The 15,360-nt window shown below is 46.1% G+C and overlaps 3 protein-coding genes across 3 annotated transcripts; all 3 read left to right on the forward strand.

The window, feature by feature from the left end:
* The first annotated feature begins 760 nt into the window (after positions 1-760).
* LOC119353102 (required for meiotic nuclear division protein 1 homolog) lies at positions 761-6,763 on the forward strand. The gene is made up of 7 exons (XM_037619689.1): positions 761-1,243; positions 1,334-1,445; positions 2,451-2,613; positions 4,178-4,326; positions 4,399-4,550; positions 6,249-6,363; positions 6,454-6,763. Exons 1-7 carry the CDS (start codon positions 819-821, stop codon positions 6,580-6,582), a joined length of 1,245 nt encoding a protein of 414 aa, XP_037475586.1. The 5' UTR covers positions 761-818; the 3' UTR covers positions 6,583-6,763.
* A 1,082-nt stretch (positions 6,764-7,845) lies between these two features.
* Positions 7,846-11,589, forward strand: LOC119353103 (L-ascorbate peroxidase 2, cytosolic-like). The gene is made up of 9 exons (XM_037619690.1): positions 7,846-8,064; positions 8,155-8,329; positions 8,425-8,490; positions 10,038-10,086; positions 10,505-10,590; positions 10,689-10,768; positions 10,887-10,989; positions 11,103-11,161; positions 11,272-11,589. The coding sequence occupies exons 1-9, from the start codon at positions 7,943-7,945 to the stop codon at positions 11,300-11,302; spliced, it is 771 nt and encodes a 256-aa protein (XP_037475587.1). The 5' UTR covers positions 7,846-7,942; the 3' UTR covers positions 11,303-11,589.
* Positions 11,590-12,061: 472 nt separating this feature from the next.
* LOC119353104 (arogenate dehydratase/prephenate dehydratase 2, chloroplastic-like) lies at positions 12,062-14,852 on the forward strand. Its single transcript, XM_037619691.1, has 11 exons — positions 12,062-12,391; positions 12,474-12,538; positions 12,647-12,739; positions 13,019-13,219; positions 13,296-13,379; positions 13,508-13,603; positions 13,685-13,762; positions 13,859-13,948; positions 14,053-14,117; positions 14,223-14,304; positions 14,386-14,852. Exons 1-11 carry the CDS (start codon positions 12,151-12,153, stop codon positions 14,446-14,448), a joined length of 1,158 nt encoding a protein of 385 aa, XP_037475588.1. The 5' UTR covers positions 12,062-12,150; the 3' UTR covers positions 14,449-14,852.
* Positions 14,853-15,360: the final 508 nt, after the last annotated feature.

The following is a 15,360-nucleotide window of genomic DNA, read 5'->3' on the forward strand; positions in this document are numbered from 1 at the left end:
GAAATTGAGGCGTACAAGACATATAATCCATTATTTGGTTGGGATGCTAAGGAGTTGATGAGGGAAGGGGAAAGGGATGGGATTAAGGGGGTCAATTCCCGTGCATCTCTTCCTACCCTCCACATGTTAATTCATATGGGATGTTACTTTACTTAAATTTCCCCATACTAACTCACACCGTGCACCAAACATGAGTTTGGGATAAAAATCAACTTTCCTTGTCTAATTCCTTATTAAACTCCCACATGTATACTGCCATTACCTTTCTTCATTTTGGCCAAACACGTTGTAACTGTCACTACCAAGATCGACTTGAGGGGGGATTTGTTCATCGAGGCAAATTTGGCGTAAAAAATGGACTTCTTCCATCCTTTTTTGAGGGTCTTTTTACTTATTATAGAGCAATAGGCTCATCATTGACTTTTATTGTTTGTTTGGCCGAGCTTATATAGGAGTAAACAATTATAGTGCTCGTTTTTTTTGTGGGAAACAGTTTTTTTAGGGGGGATTTGGAACGTGTTTTTTTTAGGGAATTTAGTACTTGGAACGTGTGAGGAGGGTTGTGGTAGCCCATCTAGGCGCTGAATTCTTTGCGGCCCATCCCATTCCCGTTTCGGGTAAACAGCCAGTCAGCCAACAGGGCCCACCAGGCAGCCTCACACCAACGTGAGCCCCAAGACACAGAGAAAATCCCCATTCTATGGCGGCCTCTGCCCCACCCTCCTCTTCCTCCTCCTCCTTCCCCGTCTCGTCGCCTCCACTCCACCAGTCCACCGCCGCCCCCGCCCCCGCCGCCGCCTAGGGCAGAGGGGCTGCCCATGGAGCTCTCCAGGATCCGGACCTTCGAGAAGCGCCTCCTCCGGCCGCTCCTCTCCCTGCCCGCGCGCTCCCGGGCGTTCCAGACCCTGGCCCGCTCCACCCCTCCGCCGCCCCGCGCCCCCTCCCTCCTCCTCCTGCTCCGCACGCGCCACCTCGCGCCCCATCCCCATCCCCCACGCCGCGCCTCGCTCCCGCCCCTCCGCTCCTTCGCGTCCGTCTCCCCGGCCCCGTCGGCCCCCGGGAAGGACCTCCAGGGCAGCAACGGCAACGACGACGACGACGGCCTCCCGCCCGCGCCCCTCCCGCCGCCGCCCGAGGAGCTCGGTTCCGACGACGACGCCTACTACCAGGAGCAGCTGCTCGAGTACGCGCAGGAGGACGAGGCCCGCCTCGTCCCCGTCAAGGCCTACTTCCCCTGCACCAGGTCGGCGCCTACCTAGCCCATCTCACTCGTCCGTTTGGTTGCTGGGATTCTGGGCTCATCATCCTCTTTGCCAATTGTCATCTCTTGCAGCATCAACCTCAAGAGCCTCCAGTCGCAGAACTCCTTCAATGTCATCCCGCCTACTTCGCGTGCCACCAATTATGTCGTCCTCAGATACTATGATGTCAAGGGAGACCCAGAGGTGAGCGGTAATCCTATTCACATCCCCGTTTATCACTTGGTTACAGTTTCTCTGGTCCATTTCCGCCACGGCCTTTTGATTCATACGCAATGTGACCAACATTATGTGGTCTTGTCTGTTGAACCTAAGAAACAATGTATTTCCTGTACCAAAATTGTGTGTTTCAGTCCACACTTGTTATCTAAGGATGAAGATTTAAATAGGCATGATTTTGCAAAAGGCTACTTAACCGCTTGAAAAGTACCTGTAAAAAGAATTGCGGGGAGAATTGCTTCCACTTCTATTTTTCTACGATCTCTTTACTCAATGGCAATTTGTTATGCGAAATGTGGTTAAGCTAAAACAAATCTCAGTCTCATTTCCCGACACCCGTGATTACCCTCAGCCTTTATGTTCAAGCCGAGATAACTTGGAATAGAGGAGTATCAGTTTACACATGGAAGAGCGAAAGAACGAGCTCTCTGCAATCCTACAACCCTAGTTTAAGTTTTTCAAGACAACAGCTCGATACATGACTTGCTTAGTGGCCTTTGGCCATTGTCACAGTAACACAGTCACACTGTTTTGACCTATATAGCGTACATGTTGGCTAAACACAAAACATGTCACGGATGAACTGTCTTGGCAACTCTTCTTTTGCTTTCTCTAGCTATTTGGACAAACAGTGGTATTATTTAGAGCACGACAAAATGATTTAGAAGATATTTGGACTTGTGGTTCTTGTCATGCTTTTGCTCAGCACATATTTCTGCTAGGGCACATTTATACTTCTCAGACTTGTGATTGCTGTCTTGTTTATTAACACAATATTCAATGCAAGTTCACTGTTTCATTCTCGTGAGGTAATGAAAAACTGTTGCAAGCTGATTATAGCTCCACAGTCAGTTATTGTGTGATTGTGCCATCACATTTTTAGAATGTTGATGTACTGATGTTTATCATTCTTTAGTGTGTTACTAAGGATCTAATAGAGACTAATGGGTTGTGTCACCTGCTATTTTGCAGGGTTTTAAGACTGGTGTCATAGATGAGAGCCATTGCCACTATATGGTAGTTTTCCAATATGGGTCCATCGTGCTGTTCAATGTTTCTGACCATGAAGCAGATGGATACCTAAAAATTGTCGAGAGGCATGCTTCAGGGTTACTGCCAGAGATGAGGAAAGATGGTAAAACTCCTCAATATAAGAAAAGACTACTTATCTGATTTGATACAGTATAGCTCCTGAATCTTCATCTTCATCTGATAACTGTTACTGTTTTCTTCCACATATGAATGCTATGTTCTCCAATGACGAGATGTTTCATATTTAGTACTCCTACATAAACATTTGGCGATGCTCCTTGTTCACGTGAAAAGGTGATACAATGTTAACAGGCACGCACAGAAATATAGTCTAAAAATCTAGATGGTATTCACTAAGCAACAACGGGCAAGAAAATTTAGGTAGTTGTAAGTTTCCTTCGTAGAGATAACCGCTAGCAATTTCTGTAATAGTCGCAACGATTACGAGTCGAACGACTAGTCTAGACTAGTCGCTCGACTAGTCTATGAGTCGCAAACTGGCTGTCGACTCGGTTTCTCGTGTAGACTACTTGTACGAGTCGAGCCAGTCATCGACTAGTCGACGACTAGTCCAGACTAGTCGACATGTTCGAGTCGAACGACTCAAAAAACTGGGGGAGTATAAATACGATGCCTCATCCCGCGGGAGACCTAATCCTTTCTTTCCCCTCCTCACCTGGACGCGCCGCCGGCTGCTGGACGCGCCCGTCGAGCCCTCCTCGTGCCGCCGGCCGCTGGACGCCTGCCGCCGCGGATCTGAAGCTCCACCGTCGCCGGCCCCACGTCGCGGATCTGAAGCTCCACCGTCGCCTTCGTCTCGCGCCCCTCCTCACGCTGCCGGCCCCTCGTGCTCTTCTCCTCTTCAGGCAGGTGAGCCTCAGTGCTGCTCTGCCTCGCTGCTGGACTGCTGGTGTTGCTCTGCCTTGCCCCTCCTTTCTCCTCCTCTTTCTTCTTGGCTTGCCGCTGCTGTTGCTCTGCTTCGCTGCTGGACTGCTGGTGCTGCTCTGCTTGCTGTTGGTGCTGCTCTGCTCGCAGATAGACTGCTGGTGCTGCTGTGCTTGCTGCTAGTTGCTGGTGCTGCTCTGCCTCAGTGACTCCACTTTGCTTGTTTCAATTGTATACTGTACTTGTATACTTATATAGTGTAATACTACATACTACTACTAGGTATTATTAGTTATGTACTGTAAGTTCAGTGCTACAGTATGATGTCGACTAGTCTTGCACTAGTCTAGACTTGTCTAGACTAGTCTATGAGTCTCAACCTTGGAACGACTCGTCGACTCTTCGACTCGTAAACGTTGAATAGTCGATCTTTGTTTTCTGTTTTCACATGCAGACTGTACTCTTCTAATGACTATGACATTTCCTCTTAGTCGAAACTGCTAATGTAATTGTACAATCTTGTCTTACTTTGTGATAATCTATCTGGCCTTTAACTTTGTAAAAATGGTATCACAGTTTATTGCTGATTTATGGTGAGGGTTGCCTTTTCATTTCGGTCTTTTGCAAAAGCAAATAGCCTATTCTCTAGTTGGTAGTTGCCGCATTCCAAAAAAACTAAATAAATCCAACTGCATGATATGCATGTATGATTGTGATTACTGTTGTAGTAATCTAATCGTTAGTATTTTCTGAGGATTCAACCTTGAAACCTTAAACTGTAGATTACGCCGTTGTTGAGAGGCCTGCCATGGAGAAGTGGATGGAGGGTGGACTTGATTTTATTATACTTAAGGATCTGAGTATCGATGGTATTCGGACAATTGGAAGTGTACTTGGTCAGAGTATCGCTCTTGACTATTATATCCGGCAAGTATGTACTCGTTAGTTTCATACATATGGTTATGAAACTTTGAAATATCTATCTAAAAATCTTCACTGATAGGTGGATGGAATGGTTGCCGAGTTCACGGATATAAATCGTGGAATGGAGAAAACTGGTACCTTCACTATGGAGAGGAAAAAGCTTTTCCAGTTAGTCGGAAAGGCTAACTCTAACTTGGCAGATGTCATTCTTAAGCTTGGACTTTTTGAGAGGTAAGAATAGCATCATACTGAGAGCTAAGCATGTAAACTCAATATATGGCGCAGTGTGCTGTTTCCATTTCCTGAATTTGTGTTAGGATGTGACTGTTGGACTAATCTTTTATATAGTGCATTTTTTCGTTTAAATGGTAAATAGTTTCCAAGCTCTGGAATATAAACAAGCTACTTATTCTTTGTGCTGTCATCAACTAGTCAGTCGTGTTGTACATTTGTGTCCACAAAATCTTCTGCTTTATGCGATCATGTCTGAGATAAGTATTTTGCTTTGTTTACTGAATTTGTGTTAGGATGTGACTGTTGGACTAATCTTTTATATAGCGCATTTTTTCTCTAATTGGTAAATAGTTTCCAAACTCTGGGATATAACAAGCTAGATAATTTTCCTTCCATTTCCCATCTTAAATACCATGCTTTCTGGCATGTGTTTTGACCACCTCTTATTCTTTGTCCTGTCATCCACTAGTGAGTCATGTTGTACAGTTATGTCCACAAAATCTTCTGCTTTATGCGATCATATCTGAGACAAGTATTTTGCTTTGTTTCTACGTACTAGTTTATAAGTTATGTGTAATGCTGAGAGATGTCAAAAGCTGATGTATTACGATCGTACTTGCATTGTTGCATAATCATTGACAATTGTAACTCTCATATTACAGTCCAATTCAGGCAGTACTTTTGTTGTTGTTAAAAGGCTCGTTTGGCAGATAGCGAGAATCATGGGAAATAGTATTTGTTGGCTACTGGGGAATAGGTGTATCTCTTGTTACTTTTTTTTGGGTGGCTTATAATCACTTTAGATCCCAGCAATGTATGTATAATGAGACATCATGGTAATTCAAATATTTTATATGTCCGTTCGTCTTATTGCTCTGCAAGTGCAGGTGTGCTGTTTTTTTTCTTGTATAACAAAAAAATGATTTGCTGTTATGCAAAAAATATGCATACTAAAAATATATGAAAATGGTAAAAGCCAGAACATGTGTTGCCCTTGTAATTTCTGAAAGTTTATAAAATTGTAATAAGCTGAACAGATGTTGGCCTTGTAATTGCACCTTTCATCCCCCCATTCCCCACCCCCAGTTACAATAAAACTATTCGATGTCGCTAAAATGAACTCTACACTTGTGTATCTGCACACATTTACCTGCTTGTTGCATAGTCATTGTCAAATTTAAATCTCATATTATATTACAGTCCAAGTGCTACATGAATGAATGTCTGGTATTACGTTTTTGGTAAAAAAAATGTCGTTTGGAATGCCAGAATCATGGTAGAAAATTGTATTTATTTCCTGAATGGAAATAGGTGTGTTTTTAGTGTTTTCGTGATCTAACGCTCTTATATATTAGTTTACAGAGGGTGTACTTCTTAGTTGTTATCAGCTCAGTTTTATGCCAGCATTGCATTTTCTCAATTGGATTGACTTTTTCGCATTCTTCATTCAACTGTTTAAGTATGCAGACAAAGTCCATATCATAAAAAGTTCAGAAATTCTATACACCATGTTGGTCTTATGTCTCTGCAAGTACATCTGTGCTGAGAGCCCCTCTTTCTTTTTTAACACCAAAAATTGTGTGTTTGCTCTATATGCAAATCTGCGCATTGAAAATCAAAATTGTGAAAAGCTGAAGGGGTTGTGAAAAGCTGTGGGGTGCACGTTTACTTACATAACTTTGTCTTCTCCGCCAGGTCAGACATTGCTTGGAAGAACGCAAACTATGCGCAGATCTGGGAGTTCCTCCGGGACGAGTACGAGCTAACCCAAAGATTCGGAAACCTTGATTTCAAGTTGAAATTTGTTGAGGTAAGGGCCATGGCACAGCAGCGCATGGGTTTCGTGTTGGCTTATCTGAAGATTTCTGACAGAGAATCCTGTAATTTTTTTTGGCTGCAGCACAACATCCGGTTCCTCCAGGAGATCCTCCAGAACAGGAAGTCGGACTTCCTGGAGTGGCTGATCATCATCCTCATCAGCGTGGAGATCTTGATATCCGTGTACAACATTGTCCAGGAGCAGATGTAGAGCGATAGCGTGAGACCAATACGTCGTTGTTGAGAGTGAGCGAGACCATCGTCAGAGCCACGAACGAACCACACTGTTTTGTCCGCGAGTTTTTTGGTTCCATTTCTTCCCCCCGGTAGAAGCCCCTGTAAAGAATTCGTAATTCGGACCATGAATGATCATGTACTCCCTCCGTTCGGAATTACTTGTCTTGGATATGGATGTATCTAAAACTAAAATACATCTAGATACATCCATTTCTGCGACAAGTAATTCTGAACGGAGGGAGTAGCTTTAGCGCACTTGCTTTGTCCGGACGGTGGTCGTGCTGCCGCTGTTGTCTGGCGCAAGTGTGAACTGCGGATGAGTCAGTGAGTGTGGCCGAGGTAGTAACTGGGCGGCGTGTGACTGGCACGCGATGGCGACGGCTCCTGTTGGCGTTCGTGGCTGGAACTTGAAAGGTAGGCGTGTGATTGATTGATCGGGCGATGTTGGCTTGACGGGGCGCGTGCAGGGCATAAGCCACGTTCACATTCTGACAACCGCCGGAACCTTTTTTCTATGGGAATGGGCTTGGAATTATACCATGGATCCAATCTGCCGGGGAATCGTTTGGTTTTTTTTCGGGGATTGTTGATTATATACTAAATAATAATGTACACTAACATTATACTACTCCCTCCATTCCTAAATATTTATCTTTCTAGACATTTCAAATGATTAACACATACGGATGTATGTAGACATATTTTAGAGTGTAGATTCATTCATTTTACTCCGTATGCAGTCACTTGTTAAAATGCCTAGAAAGACAAGTATTTAGGAACGGAGGAGGGAGTATTATTTACTAGTAAATCATATCCATTAGCCATTTAGCCACTTGCTCCCTTGATTAATCCGGCCGGACGGCGAGTGGGGCAGCCAGATGCATGCCTCGCCGGCCTGTCGTTGGCTCGTCGTCGCCCACTCCCTCCTCACCTCAGCCCCTAGCGAAAATAGCCAAGCGCTCTGGCTGACTGACCGGCCGACGTGGCCGGCCCAATCCTGGCCCACCACCTGGCGCCCCTCCCCGGCGGAATCTCCCGTGTTCACACTCCCGAATTACCCAAACACCCTCCTCCACCGGCGACCACACGAGGGCAGAACCGTCCCTCGCAACTTCCAAGCACGCCCGTGCAACCCGTCCGCCCTCGTGGCCGCACGATCCCCAGATCCAGCGGCCGCGGTCGCCCTACCAGAAGCTTCCGGCCCGGTGTATATAAGCGCGAGAGGGCCAGTGGCCTCCATCGTCTTCACCCCCGCTCCTCCTCCCCCACCCCACACACACCGCACGCGTTTGACATTTTCCGCCCACCACCACCGGAGGGAGCGAGCTCCAGCCATGGCCGCCAAGTGCTACCCGACGGTCAGCGACGAGTACCTGGCGGCGGTCGCCAAGGCCAAGCGCAAGCTCCGCGGCTTCATCGCCGAGAAGAACTGCGCGCCCCTCATGCTCCGCCTCGCGTAAGGAGTCCCCGCGATCCGCTCGATCCCCTTCCTCTCCCTCGTCTCGCGCCGATCTGATCTGACGGGCGCGCTCTCTGTCCTCCGCAGGTGGCACTCGGCCGGGACCTTCGACGTGGCCACCAAGACCGGCGGCCCCTTCGGCACCATGAAGTGCCCCGCGGAGCTCGCGCACGGCGCCAACGCCGGCCTCGACATCGCCGTCAGGCTGCTCGAGCCCATCAAGGAGCAGTTCCCCATCCTCTCCTACGCCGACTTCTACCAGGTGACGCGCCCTTCCCCGATCCGATCTCGCCCGCCCAGATCGCCGTGCTCCCGAATCGATTTGATCTGATTTTTGCCGTTTCTGCGGTGTTGCAGCTCGCTGGAGTCGTCGCCGTCGAGGTGACCGGCGGGCCTGAGGTCCCCTTCCACCCGGGGAGACAGGTGAGAACCATTTCTGCTCTCCCCCAACGGGCCATAAGATTTATCTAGGGGTTAAGCCTGTTTTGTTTAGTTTATCTGCGCTGCCTGAAGTGATGCACCATTTCTGTATCTTATCCTTGTGCGGGATGGTGGACCTGCCAACGTGTATTATTGACTTGAGTGACGACAGATGCAGTATTGTTTAGTCGGGTGGTTGGAATGGTTGGTCCAGAGAAAATTGTTTATAGATTAGTGATTTGGTGAAATCTGGTGCTTGATTATTGCTGTGATGGGTACATCCAAGACAGTTATTGCGGCTTCATGAGTGCGTTGTGTTTTTGTTCCATCCAATGTCTGATCCTGATCTGATCTGATATAGCCATAATTATGGAAAAGAAATGACATGGTATTCCATAAAATTCTAGTACATGTGTTGGTGTGCTAATGACAGTTCAGGGGAAATGGTGTTCTGATCAAGTAATGATGATTGAATCTATGTGTGGGGTTGCTGCTTTGGTGTGACCATGGTAGATTAAGAGGATTATGAAGCTAACAATCACAAAAACTTCTACCTAGATTGTATTTATATGCCATACAATTACAGATGTCATTTCTCTTTGTTCTATTTTAGCGTTCTAGCTCTACATAATTTTATGATGTTAGTTCGAATAAAACATTAACAACTGTTGTTATGCAATGTTATGGAAAGTATGTGTGTCCTCACATTCTCATAGGCTGTCTAAAATCTGTTTACATGGAAATAACTGAAGAGCAGTGTTCTAATTGGGTATTGTTTAGTGATTTTAGTGACGACAGATGTGGTATTGTTTAAGGACTTTAGTGACTTTAATTCAGTATTGTTTGTCCTCATATTCTCTTTATTGACTTTAGCGATGACAGATGCAGTGTTGTTTAGTTGGGTAGTTGGAATAGTTGGTCGAGACAAAATTGTTTATAGAATGGCGATTTGGTGAAATATCGGGCTTGTTTATTGCTGTGATGGATACATCCAAGACAATTATTGCGGCTTCGTGAGTGGGGTGTATTTTTGTTCCATTCAATGTCTGATCCTTAATCCATAACTATGAAAAAGAAATGTGTTGGTGTGCTGACTAGAGTTCAGGGGAAATGGTGTTCTTGTCCATTCACATTGTTTCTTAGGCAACATTGTATGCATATGTCTATAATCTAGATGCTTTGCACAGTTATCTACTTTGAAAACATCATTTAACTAATCAGAATTGTCCTCAAACTTGCCTCCCAATAGATATTAGGTCACCGTTTATCTTCATGTCTTTGGCTGAACTATGTGATCCTGGTTTGCTTTTTTTTATCTATATGGGATGGCTGTTGATTGGGAATAATATTTAACAGGGTATCTACATGAATGTTTATGCTTCCTGGCCTGTTGTGTGTGAATGAGTTAGAGCGTGTTTGTCCTTGTCTTCTCATAGTGCTGTCTAAAATCTGTTTACATGGAAATAGAATAGCAGTGGTTTTCTTTCCCCTGTATGTGTGTGTACGCACATGGTTTGTGGATGTTTATAGTGGGTTGACTTTGTTTGCAGGACAAGCCCGAGCCTCCTCCAGAAGGCCGTCTTCCTGATGCTACCCAAGGTACTATTGTGCAGCATCTTCTATATTAACACAACTACAGAACTTATATATTGATAAACATGGCTGATTGCATTATTATTATTTTTTGTACCAGTTATGCAATGGAATGTTTAGCATATCATCATTTAGGCATTTATTAATTCATAGTGGTATCAACTGTTAGTTTCACAAGAGGACACAATTAAATTCGTTAGAATTCCAGCATTTCTCTTAGTTTAGGTGTACCTACGGAATTCTCAAGTTTTATGTCTCGGTCTATGTGATGCACCCTGTCAATGCTGGACCATGCCTCTGCTTCTATAGTCAGGGTTAAACGGATTATGCTTGCCTGCTTGTTTTATCCTGTGAATTTACGGCGTGTGGATTGGTGGATTTGATTTTTTACCTGGCTGACATGGTGAACTTACTGTTGCATCAGGCTCTGACCACCTCAGGCAGGTGTTTTCCACTCAGATGGGTTTGAGTGACCAGGACATTGTTGCTCTTTCTGGTGGTCACACCCTGGTTAGTAGTCTAACTGCTCAAATTATCATGTTGGGCCATGCTTGTCTGTAGGCTTGATTGAAAGGTTGTGCTTACGCAGCTTTAATTGTCTGATGCAGGGAAGATGCCACAAGGAGAGATCCGGCTTTGAGGGAGCCTGGACCGCCAACCCTTTGATCTTCGACAACTCTTACTTCACGTATGTAATCTATGCATGCTTGTTTGCAAGAGTTGGAAGCTGTCTCTGTTATCTTTTTTTTTGCCATGTTGATATGCTGTTCTTGTTTCCTCGAACAAAAATTTTCTTCTGTTGACAGTGAGCTCCTTTGTGGGGAGAAGGAAGGCCTTCTTCAGTTGCCGACCGACAAGACCCTCCTGACTGACCCGGCCTTCCGCCCACTTGTGGACAAATATGCTGCGGTACATCCTCGATCCTTTGTAGCCTATTATGGGTTCTCACTGTGTTCATCTTTGGCTACCGTACCAATGTGATGTGTGTGATCTGAGAGGCCGGATGCTCATTGATTTTGCAGGATGAGGATGCTTTCTTTGCTGACTACGCTGAGGCACACCTCAAGCTATCCGAATTGGGGTAAGTGATGCGAGTATCATCGGTGCCCTTGATATGCACCATTGCAATGATAACTTTGCTTGTGCAAACATCCTCGGAGAGTAAATCCATGTGTGTCGATTGTTTTCCAGATTTGGCGAGGCTGTTGAGGGCTGCTGCTGATTCAAGCTCGGCGCCCGAAGGTCGTTAATGAAGAAGAAGAAGAAGATCATGAAGAAGAGCAATAAGGATGTCATGTGTTTGTCTGGACTTGGATTAGATGGGTCGGTCGATGGGGTGTTGCATTGTTTTGCTTTGACGCCTCGTGTCTTGTGATGGGCGTGCTTGTAGTATGAACTGCCAAGTGTTATGTAGTTCCTTTCCGGTTGAATTGTTATTCCCTGTCGAGGACGAAACGGAGATTTGGTTGCCCTCATTTGGCCATTGAGCTCATGTCATTGTTTGTTTTACCAGCTTGTTGTCGTGCCTGTCCGCTAGTTCTTTCTCGCATTGTCGTCTATGGAGCTGCAGATTCTTCACGGATCTACACGCTAGAACAAAGGAATATAGCATTTACCGAGACATAAGCAAGTTTTGTATCATCGTTTGCTGTTTGCATTTTGTTTTTAACGTAGTACAGACGCAAGCGCATTTGATGCGTAAATCTCTGTTCGAAAGTGCTGTGCACATGACGTGATCATGCACGATTTGCGGACGACGGGAGTAGGCATCTCTGTTTAGGCCGTGCATCGTGTACATACGTACCCCCTACTCCAGCTAGATATACTCTTAACTCGCAAATATCTTTTGTTGATCTTGCATTTACATCGAGCTGCAAAAATGGAATTAATGATTCCCGAATCACCAAACACCAACTAATGGGAACGCCTGGAAAACCTCTCCCTCCCTCCCTCCACTCCGCCCCCCTCGTTTATAAGTTTAACAAGCCTCCGCCCGCCGTCACCAACCTCCGCAACTCGGTCCACCAATCCACCACCACCATACCCCCCGTACCGTACCACCAGTCCACCATGGCCGCCTCCTCCTCCTCCTCGCTCCGGATCCCCGCACCAACCCACCACCCCGCCGCGGGGGCGCGTCCGCGGCGGCTGCCCTTCCACGCCGTCTCCGTCCGCCCCCGCCGCTCCGCAGCCTCCGCCTCCTCCTCCCCGCAGCAGGCGCCGGCGCCGGGCGACGGCGACGACGCCGACGGGCCCACCGGCGTGCCCGTGCCCGTGCCCTTCTCCCGCGACTCCGCCATCGCGCTGCCTCGTGAGGCCGACATCATGTTTGTTTTCTGCTTCTCGCTGCGCTTCTGTATGTATGTAAGCGGTATGCTTGTCTGTGAATGCAGGGCCGCTGACGAGCGCGGATCTGATGGGGGAGGCCAGCGGGGAGGGCCTCAGGGTCGCGTACCAGGTCCGTTTTCTCTCCTCCTTCTCTCTTCTTCTGAGGAACACTGACGATAATGATGGCGGTGAATGGTTCTGACTACGATGCAACGCGACTCTGACCAACCAATCTCAGGGGTGCCCGGGCGCCTACAGCGAGGCCGCCGCCAAGAAGGCCTACCCGAGCTGCGAGACCGTGCCCTGCGAGTACTTCGAGACCGCCTTCCAGGTACCATCCCTCAACCGTCCATCAATCCACTCCACTGTCCCCTGATCCCCTCCAATCCACGACATGGTTTCGGGACATGTGTCATATATTGCAGTGCTGAAACCATCACAGTATGCACCGAATGATATATTGTGATCCAAAATTAGCACCAATTATTACCATAGGAACCAACACCAGGTTTTGTGCACGGTTTCAGCGAGCCGTTTTTGATTTGAGCACCCCTAGTTGATCCTGCCAGACATCGACCGTCAGATAGTGATGACCTCGTCTGTCTAACAGGCCGTTGAGAAGTGGGCGGCTGACCGTGCAGTGTTGCCGCTGGAGAATTCCTTGGGTGGCAGCATACATCGCAACTATGACCTCCTGCTTCGCCACCGGCTGCACATTGTGGGTGAGGTGCGGCTGGCGGTTCGTCATTGCCTGCTCGCGAACCGTGGCGTCAAGATTGAGAACCTGCGGAGTGCCATGAGCCACCCTCAGGTGAGTTGGACAGTTTTATCAATTCATCCCCAGCCCTGTTTGATTCACCTGTTTAAATGCTGTAATTGTTTTTTAGGCTCTTGCGCAGTGTGAGCAAACACTGACGCAGCTAGGAATTGAACACAGAGAAGCTGTCGATGATACAGCGGGTGCAGCCAAGGTAGGATGCTGTTTGATGGCATTATTTGGTTCACGAAATTGCTGTTCGCTTCTTTGTCTCTGTTAGCAGGAGTTTCGAACATCAAGTTAATTCTGTTGTCACTAATCAGAGTAATATGCGCCTTTTAGCAAATTGCAGAAGAAAATCTCCAAGACACCGCTGCTGTTGCCAGTTCATTGGCTGCTCAACTTTATGGACTGGACATTCTTGCAGAAAATATCCAGGTATAACTGGTTCATTCTAAATCTGTAAGAGACCATCTTCTGTTTTTATTCATGGGAACTGTAGCTCACCTCTTTATATAGGATGACGCAGATAATGTAACCCGTTTCATGATGCTGGCTCGGGAACCCATTATCCCTCGCACAGATAAGCCATTCAAGGTATGTGTTGCAGGGAATCTTCCTGCAATTTCCTTGTTCCCCTCTTTGCTGGTAAATGCTAATGAAATGTTGCTCTATAAATTGTATGGTCTCCAGACTAGCATAGTATTCTCTTTGGAAGAAGGACCTGGACAACTCTTCAAGGCGCTTGCTGTCTTTGCTCTGAGAAAAATTAACCTCACCAAGGTATTGTATCTTCAGCAACATCATGCTCTTAGTATTTTGTCAACACTCATGCGGGTTTGAAGCAAAACTGATCGGTGCTGCATCCTTTTTTGTATGGTCTGTAGATGGAAAGCCGTCCACACAAGAAAAAGCCTCTACGTGTAGCTGATGATAATTCCACCCCGCTGAAGTAAGAACAAATTTATTCATTTGAGTTCCATTTAACAATGCATGATTTGAGCTGCACGATAACTGTATTGTATATATGATAACATTTCTCAAAATTTTGTGCCAGGCACTTCGACTACCTTTTCTACGTAGATTTCGAGGCATCAATGGCTGATCCGAATGCACAAAATGCTCTGAGTAACTTAAAGGTGTGGTTTTATTTGTCGGTATGGTCCGGTGGTTAAGCGAGCGAGCGGTGTCTTATTTCATGTCTGTTTTTGTTTTTGCAGCAAGAGTTTGCCACCTTCCTAAGAGTTCTTGGGAGCTATCCTACCGATGTCACCGAAGCATGAGTGCCCGGCACCTGAGCAAACACAAATCATCCCTTGATGGTCGGTATTTGGCTCTGGAATAGAAGCAATTTTTTTCACCGGTCGCGGTGAAGAGATTCACCTGGCAGTTTTGAACTCCACAATTCAGTAAATCTTCCTGGGGGCTTCTTTGTTCTTTCCACGAGGACAGTAGTTCTCCAGATATTCTTTATTTTCCTGTGAATGTGAGAGGAACTCTCAACACATATATATCTTTTGCCTCAGAGCTCGTGAAATATCAGCTTTTATAATTTTAGGAGTACTTGCTGGAGAATAGTTTTGGTTGGTTTGTGTGTCTTGAATAGTGATGGTGATAGTTTAAAGTATCAAGCATTAAGTGTGATGTTTATGTTTGAGGCTGCAGTAATGCGTGTGTTATTTGCAAAGTTGATTGGTGGGTGGGTTAGCTAACATGTGTGGTCCGGACTGGGTTGTTGGCTACGACTGTGGTGATGCCATCAGATGGCCTTGTTACTGTTGCCATGGTAGCAGTCAGAAAATTGTGAGAAGCTACTTCAAAACATAGGTTGGCAGAAGATGTACCTTCCATCTTGTAAAATTCCACCTATAAATTCTATTCAGACTGAGAAAGGAACAAAAAAGAGATAATCCAGCTATGGATTCAAATTCTTCTATGAATTTTACTTTCAACCACTATTCACGGCTGAATTTTTCTTCTTCTGTGTCATGTTCTTTTCATGATTTCAACTACTTTTTTTTGCGAAATCATGATTTCAACTACTGATCATGTAATATTCTGTCTTAATAGTGACAATGATAGTTTGAACTCAAGCATTGTGTGTGATGTTATGATTGAGGCTGCAATAACGTGTGTATTGTTTGCATCATTGGCTGGTGGGGCTGGGTTGGCTAACATGTGGTATGCGTGTAGAG

Source organism: Triticum dicoccoides, chromosome 2A (assembly GCF_002162155.2).
Source record: "Triticum dicoccoides isolate Atlit2015 ecotype Zavitan chromosome 2A, WEW_v2.0, whole genome shotgun sequence".
Taxonomy (NCBI): Eukaryota; Viridiplantae; Streptophyta; class Magnoliopsida; order Poales; family Poaceae; genus Triticum; species Triticum dicoccoides.

What these genes read in the sequence shown, in the direction of transcription:
- LOC119353102 (XM_037619689.1), top strand. Translation starts at nt 819, where the DNA reads ATGGAGCTCTCCAGGATCCGGACCTTCGAGAAGCGCCTCCTCCGGCCG. An exon ending in GCCTACTTCCCCTGCACCAG is followed by an intron (nt 1,244 to 1,333) that starts GTCGGCGCCTAC and finishes CATCTCTTGCAG; the next exon opens with CATCAACCTCAAGAGCCTCC. An exon ending in AAGCTTGGACTTTTTGAGAG is followed by an intron (nt 4,551 to 6,248) that starts GTAAGAATAGCA and finishes CTTCTCCGCCAG; the next exon opens with GTCAGACATTGCTTGGAAGA.
- LOC119353103 (XM_037619690.1), top strand. Translation starts at nt 7,943, where the DNA reads ATGGCCGCCAAGTGCTACCCGACGGTCAGCGACGAGTACCTGGCGGCG. An exon ending in CCCCTCATGCTCCGCCTCGC is followed by an intron (nt 8,065 to 8,154) that starts GTAAGGAGTCCC and finishes TGTCCTCCGCAG; the next exon opens with GTGGCACTCGGCCGGGACCT. An exon ending in CCTTCCACCCGGGGAGACAG is followed by an intron (nt 8,491 to 10,037) that starts GTGAGAACCATT and finishes CTTTGTTTGCAG; the next exon opens with GACAAGCCCGAGCCTCCTCC.
- LOC119353104 (XM_037619691.1), top strand. Translation starts at nt 12,151, where the DNA reads ATGGCCGCCTCCTCCTCCTCCTCGCTCCGGATCCCCGCACCAACCCAC. An exon ending in GAAAAATTAACCTCACCAAG is followed by an intron (nt 13,949 to 14,052) that starts GTATTGTATCTT and finishes TATGGTCTGTAG; the next exon opens with ATGGAAAGCCGTCCACACAA. An exon ending in GATAATTCCACCCCGCTGAA is followed by an intron (nt 14,118 to 14,222) that starts GTAAGAACAAAT and finishes ATTTTGTGCCAG; the next exon opens with GCACTTCGACTACCTTTTCT.